General features: G+C 33.1%; 2 protein-coding genes and 1 long non-coding RNA gene across 3 annotated transcripts; 2 read left to right on the top strand and 1 right to left on the bottom strand.

Annotated features, from left to right (window-relative positions):
* Positions 1 to 383: 383 nt before the first annotated feature.
* Positions 384 to 6,758, bottom strand: LOC148173810 (microsomal glutathione S-transferase 1-like). The gene is made up of 3 exons (XM_088037406.1): positions 6,428 to 6,758; positions 795 to 871; positions 384 to 688 (listed from the first exon to the last, which is right to left on the bottom strand). Exons 1-3 carry the CDS (start codon positions 6,557 to 6,559, stop codon positions 442 to 444), a joined length of 456 nt encoding a protein of 151 aa, XP_087893532.1. The 5' UTR covers positions 6,560 to 6,758; the 3' UTR covers positions 384 to 441.
* Positions 2,398 to 3,013, top strand: LOC148173811 (uncharacterized). The gene is made up of 2 exons (XR_015770189.1): positions 2,398 to 2,606; positions 2,660 to 3,013. It is a non-coding gene; the product is annotated as an uncharacterized LOC148173811 (long non-coding RNA).
* A 219-nt stretch (positions 6,759 to 6,977) lies between the features above and the next one.
* mRpL20 (mitochondrial ribosomal protein L20) lies at positions 6,978 to 11,190 on the top strand. Its single transcript, XM_088037408.1, has 4 exons — positions 6,978 to 7,016; positions 10,412 to 10,637; positions 10,690 to 10,800; positions 10,850 to 11,190. The coding sequence occupies exons 2-4, from the start codon at positions 10,551 to 10,553 to the stop codon at positions 11,099 to 11,101; spliced, it is 450 nt and encodes a 149-aa protein (XP_087893534.1). The 5' UTR covers positions 6,978 to 7,016; positions 10,412 to 10,550; the 3' UTR covers positions 11,102 to 11,190.
* The last annotated feature ends 937 nt before the right edge of the window (positions 11,191 to 12,127 follow it).

The raw sequence follows: 12,127 nt of genomic DNA on the forward strand, positions 1-12,127 counted from the left end.
TTTAAACAATCTAAGAAACAAAAAAAATTGTAAAACAAAGAGAATGTACCTAAAAATAAATTAAAAAATCGAAAGCTAAATCTAAAGACTCCAGAGGATCTAAGCAAAATTCAATGAAATCATTCTTCTATATTTTACTTAAAAATGCAAAGCCCCCAAATCTGAAGATTTAAGAAGAATCTTAAGATGTTGGAGTCATGTGTGTTAATGTTTAACATTTTCTTTTGCGCCCTTAATTCACACTACCAACTAAAATTTTGAAAAATTGAGCTCCAACCCTTCGACAATAATAATTTTGATTGAACTCTTCTTGTAAATTGAAAATTATTCAATCCTTTACTTACAATAATTTAACACGTTTTTGATCCAATAAAACCAAGAAAAACGTTTAAAGTCTTTATTAAAATCTAAAAAGTTACAAAACTTCTTCCCAGTAACCGGTTACACCGAAAAATGGCAAATCGTTGACAAAGCCATATATCCCGTTACAAGAAAACCAACAAACCAAGAAATTGCTCTAGCTGGTTGTGGCACCACAACAACTGCATAAACAAGAGTATGCGCAATTCTTGCAGCTGTGAAAACTCTGAACAAGAGGGTTGCCCAGGCCACGGATGGTTTGGTCAAGATGTAGAGAAATCCAATGATGAAGAATAAGGAGATGTTCTCCAAGTCGTTCAAATGCGCCCTGAGAAGAAACAGTTAAAATGAGAAAAACAACACTTAAAATAGCAACTTGTCTACGACCCATCTGACTATGGGTTAACAATTCTAATGTAAATAATAATTATTACCTTCTAACTCTTTCCACGTTGTCGTCGACACGCACTTTCAACTTACTCGGAGCGGCATCTTCCGGGTTAGCAAAAGCCTGCAATCAACAAGAAAATCTAACAAACCAGTACTAACAGTGCTTTATTTATTGAACATTTACAACGCCTTCAGAATTAGAGCAAAAACTCCAGCAACTGCACTGATACGATTCATTTTGGCGTCGTTCTTTCCTTCGCGTTTAGTATAGACAAAATCAACTTTTTCTCCATGAACTCCAAAACCTGTGATTACTCTTTGAGTGGAATTCTTTGTAGAGAAGATTGACTGTGCAGTATCGTTTTCAAACGAAGTCTTTGATAGCTCGGGAACTTGCTCAGTTGTGTTCGATGAATTTAGTAGAAATTTTTGAAAGAAAAGTGATAAATTCAACTTATCACTATCTTCGTTTCGCGGAATTCTCCAAATGGATGAGTTTGAAGAAGGTGCAGCGTACACCATTGTTAGGAGGGCACAAATGTAGATAAAACGATGCATTTTTGGGAAAAGGTTGACACAATGAGAATGAAGGAAGTTGTAAACAAATTTTGTTTTCAGAGATGACTTCTAGCCATTTTTAATGATTTTTTTATTTTGATTGCTCGGTGTGCAAATCTGGGTTCCTCATCAATATTAAAAATTGTCTCTTGCTCTATAAGTTTCTAATTAGTTCGTCAGGAGGTAAAGTCCAGCTCATTGCTATCAGTCCACTCTCCTGTGTAAATTTTCTAAAATTCTTGGGTGTAAATCCGGCTTTCAATTCTTTAGGGAGAAAATTAGGGGAAAATTGAAGGTGGCGATTTTTGAGGTTAACATGTTGTCAAAGTGGAGGGTATTAATCAAAAATTTGTTGCAAAAGAAAGGTTTCAATAGAGATTTAACAAGTTTTGGCAATCTTGCGCTTGACGATTAGCTTCTACGCATGCCACAGTTGCGTCAAGGTCAAACGCTTTTGCTGTCAACTGTCACGGATAAAAATCGCTAGGGGCTGCTGCCAACTTAACTTTTTAATGAGTGGATAGTAATGAGCTCTGGTATAGTTCGTACAGTGAGAGTATGAATGACAGAAAAGTCACTAAACGCAATAAAAAGTGTTCCATACGCGCGAAATTTAAAATAACAAAATAACCCCAGTTACTGACAACCCTGTCAACCCATTTCGCGTAGGAATTTAGTGTTTTTAGTGTATTTTGCAGCATAATTTGCTACCAACCTATATGTCAACTGTCAAAATATCCCAATCTCTCACCGGATATACTACTATGGTGGACACACAATCTTGGACAGTACTTTCCTGTCATTTCCAAAAGTCTTGATGTAATCCTAGCTTTATTGTCATTATGATTGACGTTAATACAAAAGTCAAGCAAATTTTAAAAACGTATTTCTGCGATATGCCACCAATAACATAAGGTCACTAGATCAAATTGTCTGTTTTATAAGGTACCGCTGTTAGTTTTCCAGTGCGCAATTCAAGAGAGACAGACATAGTCCATAAATCAATGGGTTAGAACGAGACGCAAGATTCTAGGGAATTGTCATAAAATTGTTGACGTAAAATTTGTCATTGACAAAATGTAAGGTTATCTTAAATTTATTTGTTTAAAATACACTTAATAAACCGTGGGTACAAAAAGAAAATTGGTTCCAACATTATAACAGACTATGTGAATACGTATGAGGTGAGCGAACCGACATTAGAACCGATTCCATTTTAGCACGTTAAGGAGGTGCAACACTCAGAAACGGTCTCGGACTTCAAGCACTGTCTTTTCTAATCTCCAACGATTCGACTTGTATGCAGTAACGCCCTAATTAGAATATGCTATTAGCACTTATTATATTGTAGCTTCTCCCGACGATGTAGTAACAATGATGAAATGTTAAAGTAACTGAGAGAAAGCATTGCACAAATGGAAGTAGCAAGAACATGAGCAGAAAATGAAGTACATGAGATATTTTAAAGGGGCTATTAAGAAGAAAGAATTTACAAGTTTGAAGAAGTAGACATGTTTAAGATCTTGAATGAGTTTATGCAAAACAACTGCAACAAAATGAATATCAAGAACAAATATTAAGGTTATGTTAAAATTATTTACTTAAATCACCCTGAAATACAAAATTACATATATTTTTAACACTACAGGAGACCATTTGAATGCGTGTAAGGACCTTCGTACGCCACATTAAACTATAGAACCAGTTTTGCATATCTTATGTATATTTCATGTCCCATTGCATTTTCCCATTCATTATGAGGAAGTAGCAGCGGCTTCAAACAAACTATCTTCTGCCGCTGATGTTGAAAGCAATGGTGTGTCATCCTCATGAGACTGTATATCTGCACTGTTCAAGTGATGAGTGCAATGACTGTGTTTTGTCCACCTGCTAGTTTATGAGGCCCCGCTGTTACATTAAGGATAGCAGTCAGTTGGTCCTACAACACATTTTGAGAACGTTTACCGTTGAGGCCGATATACTTACACTTTACAATATCATTGCTTGTGTTTTAGGCATTTGAAATAATATTTCTGTCCATAACGCAGGTTTTGTGATGTACCACATGTGAGTGGTTTTCCTTCATCCATTTTCTTGCCCATAGATTTGATTTTCAACTCATATTAACAATAAGATGAACGAGTTATTCGCCTGACTGCAAGAAGTTCATGTTGGTATTGGGGCTATTGAAACACAAAAGCGATTGAAGACAAATTGGGGGAACATTATTTAAATTTAGTTCACGGAATTCGTAAACTAACAGGTACAAAATTCCATAACATAATAAGAAGTACTCAAGGGTTCATATACAAAAACCAACTTTAGAATTCCCCCAATACGTACTGCTTAACCAATGTCACAATGATTGTCGGCTTCGATAGGGCTTCCATCTACCTTCTATTTGGAGTTTTCTGAAATTTGTGGAAAGTCGTCGTACATAAAACGTCAAATAGTATTTACTTACGGCGGAGGAAACAAAAACACCATAACGATTCGTGTTGAGAAATCGCACATTCAAACCATTTTATTACAAACGATATTTGACAAGAATTGACAGTTCATAAAGCAATGTGTCCACACAAACAACACAAAATTTAGTGCGCATGTAGAGATAGACAGAAGATATCGTTGTCTTTCTTTTTGTCACTAACAGCGGTACCTTATAAAACAGACAATTTGATCTAGTGACCTTACAATAACACTTGATGTGCCGCCACAAGGAAGTCAGAATTGGTTTTGCGCTACAAGTCATGTAGCGACTTGGTCGTGGTCATGGGCGACTTGGACGTGGTCATGGGCGAAGAGTTTAGGAGTCGAGTGGTTTTATTATTGCTAAAATGTCAAAATGACAATTGAATCAAAAATTAAAAGTTTGGTTATGAACAAACGTCCTCCGTAAAGCCCGGTTTAGAAACTTTGACAATCAAATGACAATTCTGTCCAAGATTCTGTGTCCACCATTGTATAGAATATCCCATGAGAAATTGGGATATTTCGACAGTTGACATATAGGTTGGCAGCAAATTATGCTACAAAATACACTAAAAACACTAAATTCCTACGCGAAATGGGTTGACAGGGTTGTCAGCATTGACTTTAACTAAATAACCTAGATGGTGCAAAGTACCCGCCATGATGTTCCTACTCACCAGCCATATTGGAAATAGTGGATTCAAATTTTTAGGCAACCCGCAATTTTCAAGTGTAATGTTTTACTCTAAGTTTAAATAAACCACCGAAAAAAGTCTAAAGAAACATGCAAAATTTGATAAATTATGACTAAAGTGGTATACCAAACGACCAAAATTATAAACAAGAGCTTTAATTAATAACTAGGTTTTATTTAACCATTTTAAAAATTTTCAAAACTGATCACTCCTACAATTTTAAACTATTTTTATACATTAAAATTATACATTATACATTATAAAAACTACAGACCATTTAGTATTTACACTCATTATCATTGGATTTATTAAAAATCACTGAGAATGTTACAACAAAGAAAAGAAAACAGAAAATATTGTCTTCTTACAAATAAATTATTATTTAACTCATTATTTAATCAATAACGACGCTTGTCAACTTATTTTAATGCCATCGTTGAATAAACATCTTAGAAAAGTTATAATAACATTTTTTTTACCTTTTAAAATGTAAAACAAATTTTGCAATATAGGCAACATTTGATACGCCGGTGTATCAGATTTATATCATTGCATACACAAATGCTATTTCCAAGATGGCCCATGCTAGGAACACGGATTTCTACCCCCACCACTAGCTTTTCACCGTCTAGGTATATTATAACATGTCACTGGTTGTCAGTAACTGGGGTTACTTTGTTATTTTAAATTTCGCGCGTATGGAACACTTTTTATTGCGTAGATTTAGTGACTTTTCTGTCATTCAAACTCTCACTGTACGAACTATATACAAAGTGTTTATAAATGTTTCTAGCATCAAGCGTGGCTTTGGAATTCCTGTCGTACACTATTTTGCCGCTTTGTTTACCTAGTGAATATAACTATCTTGACAATTATTTATAATGTTACTTACTTCAATGACGTTTCAGTTACAGTTTTGTGTCCAATTTTTTTGATTTTCAGGTTTTAAACAACAGCTAGAACAGTTTATTTCTCAAAACTTACTTTGCTTCATGTTTGAAGTTAACTGCAAATGTCAGCTGACTAATCGAAACCCACATTTGTAATGAGCGGCAAATTTCTTTGACATTCCATAGCCACCCTTGATCATAGAAACATTTATAAACACCTTGTATAAAGTCCGTTTTTGCATTACAACCGGCAACGTTGCCTAGGGAAATTTTTGGTGAAAAAATAATTGTCAAATTTTTGACATTTCTGAAAATTACGCACTGTTTCCGTTAAAAATGTTTCTTTTACACCCTGTTGGATTTCAAATCAAAGTATTAAATAGTGAAATGACTGCACAGCCTGAAAGGTTGTTTTGTGTAATCAAATTGTCAATTAGGCAACTAACCTATTTCATTTTATCACCAAAAAGTCACCATCGACGACGTTGCCGGTTGTAAAGTGGTGGGAAAGTGTACAAGATAAGAACTTCTGAGCATTTCATTGCAAGATTGTTGAAACTAAAATGGTTATACAGTCGTGGCCAAATTGGCATTTGGTTGTCATAAAGTGTAAAGCCTCCTTTATTTATTTCAGTGTTACTTCGAAATTTGCACGTCACATTCAAATTTTCAAAATGTCAATAAAATGATGTCCAAAATAATTTGACAAATGTCAAATTCTGGGGGCCAATGATGCCAACCTTGTATCTTAAAATTTACAAAGTTAATTCATTAAGAACGGTTACATTGCAACATAAACTGATGGCAAAATCAAACCAAATTTGGACAGTTCTGACAGTTTTGACAGTGTAAATGCGCCTTTATGTTGGCAATAAGAGAAAAATAATAATTTTTGGAACAAGTGCCAAAACTGCAGATTTATGGCACGCAAAGAAATTATTGCGAACCATCATTTAACCACACCTTACATTTTTAATTATTATTCATTGTGATGAGTTAATTTAGTAACTTGTAGGTTAGATTTAGGGTATTATTAAGCACATTTTTTATCTCTTATCTTACCTTATACCGGAATCTTGTGGCACCGGTCAATGGTGACATGATCATCATTTTAACAACCAAAATCGATGCATAAAAGGCGTAAGCTTTGAATAAATCAGAGCCAACAAAGGAATCAACTACTGTTCCGGTCATTTTGGCAATATTTTACTTTTTTGCTCTGCAATCACTTACAACTTACAAGTGTGAGTTATCGATATCAACTGTTACGTTACTGGTAATCTCACTGTAATAATAACAAACACTGACAAAATCATCATGACAAGCAAAAATGCATAATTGAACTTTATACCTAACCTAAAACATCGTTTAAGTGAGGAAATATTAACGGTTTTACTATTATTTTCTTCGTTTGTAAAATTACTTATTGAAATTTATGTAAAGCCACAGCTTTGCAAATAATCGTAATATTAAATAACAACAATTTGTGAAAAATAATACGTGTGTATATTGGGTTGCCTAAGTGTACTTCTCAGTTTCTCACTAATACTGATGATAATAGTTATTTTGGGGCCAAGGTCTTATTTCTTGTTATCATGTTATCTAATATAAAAACCACGCCACGCTATTATTAACACTGATCAGTGCAAAGGTATTTGAACGTACATAGTAATAGAAATAACACGTGTTCATTTAAATTTGTCGTCTCACTAGTTTTAACATCACAGTTTGCCCACAATAAGGACTCAGAGAAATCATAAAGTTTTACCAGGTTTATAGTTCCTGAAGTCAAAATTATTATAATAAAGAAAGAACATGCAAGTTCATTGAAAACAGGTTTGACTTCAAACTAAAATGAACACATGTTATATGTAAAATGACAATCAAAAATAATTTGCAAATCATGCAATAAAATGAATACAACTTCGCATCTCCGTCAATTTTAGAATTAGAAATTTTAGTTTTGTCACAGATATAGGATTTCAAAAAACATATTCTTTTGTGTTATGACCTTCATTATCGCTTATTTTTGATTTTTTTCAAACTTTTAGTGATTATTTATCAGAACTTCAATAGTACATTATTACACGTATTTCATAAGGCGAGTATTGTAGCACGAATGAGTTTTGACCACGACGAGCGCAGCGAGGAGTGGTCAAATAGAATGAGTGCTACAAGTCGTCTTATGAAATGAGTGTAATATACTATTTTTTCTACTTTGCATTGTAAATAAATTTAAAAATTGCATTTGAAAGAAATTATTTTCGATTAGGGATTTTTGACAAGTTAGGTTGGTGACAAAAGAGGTAATGACATTTGTCTAACAAAATTTCAATTCAAATAATTACTGACGTTTTCTGTTTAATTTTGCAAAATTAGGTATTGCAACGTTTGCTTTTCTTCTGATTCATTATTCCTAAATTCACATTTTCGTGATCATGATGATGATCATCATTGAGGTTATGATTTAACGTTTAAGTGTCGGCATAATAACATAGCCAACATAACCAAAAAAAATAACTGTTTTGCGTGCTATAATAAAAACAATTGTTTTTATTGTGAAACGCGTTTGCGTTGTATATTGTTAACGCAAAGTAGAAAAAATACATTTATGTGTCTGGAAATAATGCACGTGAATTAAGAAAAATAAAGCAAAAGCATTTTTTCAAACAAAAATCGACAGATCACCAATAATTATTAACTGCTAATTGGATTTGAAAATGTGAAATTTGGTGTAACGACCTAAAATTTAGTTCTGTGAATTTTTGAAATAGTTGTATTGAAATCTTTCAAACGATTGTAATTCTGAAGACAATGGCTTTGTTAAATCAGTGTCGCTAGATGAAAATTTCAATCAATAATCGCTAGATTTTAACCTAAAAGCTCCCTAAAAATCGCTTGTTTCTGGGTTTTATTAATGCATGATTTTTCGGTTGAAATCATGCGTTAAAGTGGGCTATTAATGAATGATTTTATTATAGGCAACCCATTATACACGCAATGCAATTATGATCAAGTCCCATGTTTGTTTACTATGTTTCACTACGTTCGTGCCGGTTAAAATCGCTCAATAATTAATCGCTTTCATTAACCAACGTGTTTGTTAAATAGCTATTAACAAATGGATATTTTAACTTTATACCCTGTTTATTTTGAGTTAGGGTTTTGAACATTTATGGTAAAATTAGAACAGAAGAACGAAGGGGTGCTAATATCCATCGTTAAATTCTCATTTGATTCTTTGATAAAGGGCTTATAATGCAAATTGTCACAGTAACCACCAAACGTTTTTTTATTGGTTCAATGAAAATTCTCACTTATAATTAGCTGAAAGTTGTGAATTATGAATTCATTATTCACATGCTTAAAATATAGGTAAAATTATTAATCGAAAAAGTTGAAATATTGGAAATATTATTAAACGTTCGTAGAAAAACATCTTTTTTTAATCAAATATGTACTATAAGTAGATACAATTATGTAGAATTAGCACCGTTTTTGTCATAGCATCATTTTGCTTAGATGGAAGACTCGAAAGATTCAACCCTCATTTCTCCTGAAATTTTTTTTGTAGGCACGAAATTTAATAGACGGTTTTGATTTTTTAAGTTCCTGCAATTTCTGCGCAACCTCAACCAAGAACTGTCATATTTGTTGAATTATCACCAAGCGGTAAATTAGTTCTAGTTATTTTCAGTGCAGATTAAGAGGTATTTAATTGTAAATTATTGTTTTTCATTATTATATTTTGCCATTAGTCAAACTTGACAGTTGCTTGTAGAGCCATCTATTAAACAAAATTAACATAATCCGCTACAGGTATCTAACTTATCCCTTTTAAAATCCTACTGATTATTAAAATTGTCTCTCATGATGAAAACAGTATTTTTAATAAAACCAAAGATTACGAAACAAAATCCAAATATTCTGAGAAATAGTTTTCTTGAAATCAATAAATATTTTTGAGATTTTTGTTTATAAATTATGCCTTTAAAATTTTAGTTAAAGTGAAACACTAGATACCTCTAGATTCGTCCAAAAACGGGAAAAAGTCGTTTGTAATTGGTTGCCTATAATAAACACATTAAATCATTCATTAATAGCCCACTTTAATGCATGACTTTAGTATTATGTCTACTTTCAAAGCTTGTTTTGCACGGTTCATTTTTTGATAAAATGTGGTTCAAGGCTTTTATACCATGTTATAAAATGCAGCTTATTGCTATCCGTCCACTCTCCTGTGTAAAAATAAATTTTCGAAAATTTTTGGGTGTAAATCAGGCTTTCCATTCCTTAGGGAATTAGTGAAAAATTGAATGTAGCGATTTTTGAAGTTAACACGTTGTCAACTGTATTAATCAATAACTAAAGTCCGTTGTTTTTTTAAAAAACCACCAACACCGCAATCTTCCCCTGCATTACAACCGGCAACGTTGCCTAGGGAGATTTTTGGTGAGAAAATAGTTGTCAAATTTTTGACATTTCTGAAAATTACGCAGTGTTTCCGTTAAAAACGTTTCTTTTACAGCCTGTTGGATTGCAAATCAAAGGATTTAATAGTGAAAAGACTCGGCACAGCCTGAAAGGCCGTTTTGTGTAATCAAATTGTCAATTAGGCAGCTAACCTATTTGATTTTAACACCAAAAAGTCACCATCGACGACGTTGCCGGTTGTAAAGTGGTGGGAGAGTGCGGTGTTGGTGGTTTTTTAATAAAAAAACGGACTTTAATTAAAAATTTGTTGCAAAAGAATAATTTTAATAGAGATTTAACAAGTTTTGGCAATGTTGTGTGAATTGTTACTGCTGCCAACTTAACTTTTCAATGAGTGGACCGATAGTAATGAGCTCTGGTATATTTTGGCCTTCAATCAAATTGATTTAATTTTTTGAACGTGATAAGAGAAACAAAAGAGGTTTATTTTTCTCTAAATCTTTGAAGAATTTCAGAAAAAATTGTATAAACATTTGAAAAATCAATTTAAAGGGCGCTAACGCGACAACAAATATTCCTTTGTTGCAATTTTCTTCAAAGGAAAAATTTTAGAAACCAGCAGACTTCATCGCCTGACAACCGCATCTTTTCGTGTGTGAGAACCTTTACCCCATCGTGCCGTGGATCACGTCCTAAACTTAGAACTCGATATAACCTCAAATTTCAACTCAAGCCGAAAAAAACAGGAAAAATGGTATTTACTTCTGCTGTGAATCTTGTTCGAAGTCGAGGCCCCGATGAATTATGGCGTAAACGAAGAGTTTTCAAATTAGCGGCGGTATTTTTTGCATTATGATAACATTTTCCAATAACCCATTAAATTTTTTTAGCACTACATTGGCAGAGCACGAAATTGTTACAGTATTGCTATTCGAAGAGTCCATCGAGCGTTAGTTTATGCCACGGAAGGAAGAAAACTGAAAAAAACTGATTTTGCAAATGTGTGTTTTATTTATTGAGATTTAGATAGATTTTAACTGATGTTTTCAGTTATGGGAAACTCGAATTACTGCTGGCTGTGAACAACACAACGTGAGTTACCCTGTGTTTCGAGAAAGCTTGGCGAGGAGTAATGTTTTGTTAAACCGAAAAACTTTAGCTGATCTGGCATGTTGGGAGCCTTTAACATTCAAAGCATTAACTGATGTAGCACAAAAAAGAGCTATAGAAGAGGGAATTACACCACCAAAAGGAAATAAGACTCTGTTTATTGCAGCAAGAGGTAGTCAAAAGAAAACTTGATATGTTATAAGTTTATAAGTTATAATAAATAAATGTGTAGATTGTAAAAAGTAGTGTTGACATAAAATTCCACTTATCATCAAACCAAACGAATGTATTGAATTTTCTTCTACCATTCTTGGATGCTGGGTGCAATCGTGGTCTCAAAATATCAGGTTATAGAGATTGGACTACTCAATATAACAAACATGTTCCCAAATGTTTATTTTTAATAAAGTTATTTGGGTTTAATGACAGCAAATTTGACTTATTTTAGTTTTCACACATTTTCTAGATGTCAAATTATAATATAATAATTACTTTATTTACTTTTTGTAACTCCCTGTAACCGATTAAGACCTGTTAAGGCTTTATTTGTAGCGAACAGAACAATAAAATTTGCAGGACTGCGGAACTGTGAATCAAATTTATTTTCTTTAGCTTTAAACTGACCGATCGCTAAAAAAGTTTACCTCCAAAATTTAAACTATACGTTATTTTTCCTGCAGAGGATTTGCCGATTTACATAGAAGTATTTTTTGAAATCAGCAAAATTTGAAGTTGATAAGTTATATACCTGTAGTGGATACATGCCAATTTGATTAATAGATGGCTCTACAACTAAACGCCATGTTTAATAATAAACGCAAAATATAATTTAGACAACAAAGTTATATTAGAATTCCTGCTAATCTGCAGTAAAAATAACAAAAAAAGATTTATTGCTAATGCTCCTACTATTTAGTGACAATTTGAAAAATGAGCATTTCAAATTTGGCGCCTACAAAAATTCTTTGCTGGAAAAATAGCCTTTAGTTAAGTTACTTTTCAATATACCGTGTATTTTCGGAAGTATGTCATATTTACAGCCCGTATTTGGTTGTCAATATGGTAAATCTCTTTAGGGCCCTAGGGCGGCAAGTAAAAGATCGACAAAAGTACTACAAGGTGTTTATAAATGTTTCTAGCATCAAGGGGGGCTTTGGAATTCCTGTCATGCCCTATTTTGCCGCTTTGTTTTCATAGTGAATATAACTATGTTCACAA

Source organism: Gnatocerus cornutus, chromosome 5 (genome assembly GCF_029298725.1).
Source record: "Gnatocerus cornutus isolate USDA-ARS CGAHR chromosome 5, icGnaCorn1.1, whole genome shotgun sequence".
NCBI classification, from domain to species: Eukaryota; Metazoa; Arthropoda; class Insecta; order Coleoptera; family Tenebrionidae; genus Gnatocerus; species Gnatocerus cornutus.

Bases quoted from the DNA above. Each gene is read 5' to 3' on its own strand.
- LOC148173810 (XM_088037406.1), bottom strand. From the start codon at position 6,559: ATGACCGGAACAGTAGTTGATTCCTTTGTTGGCTCTGATTTATTCAAA. The intron at 872-6,427 runs GTAAGATAAGAG...TGTTGATTGCAG, and splicing joins CCACAAGATTCCGGTATAAG to GCTTTTGCTAACCCGGAAGA. The intron at 689-794 runs GTAATAATTATT...GTTTCTTCTCAG, and splicing joins AACGTGGAAAGAGTTAGAAG to GGCGCATTTGAACGACTTGG.
- mRpL20 (XM_088037408.1), top strand. From the start codon at position 10,551: ATGGTATTTACTTCTGCTGTGAATCTTGTTCGAAGTCGAGGCCCCGAT. The intron at 10,638-10,689 runs GTATTTTTTGCA...AAATTTTTTTAG, and splicing joins GAGTTTTCAAATTAGCGGCG to CACTACATTGGCAGAGCACG. The intron at 10,801-10,849 runs GTGTGTTTTATT...TGATGTTTTCAG, and splicing joins AAAAAACTGATTTTGCAAAT to TTATGGGAAACTCGAATTAC.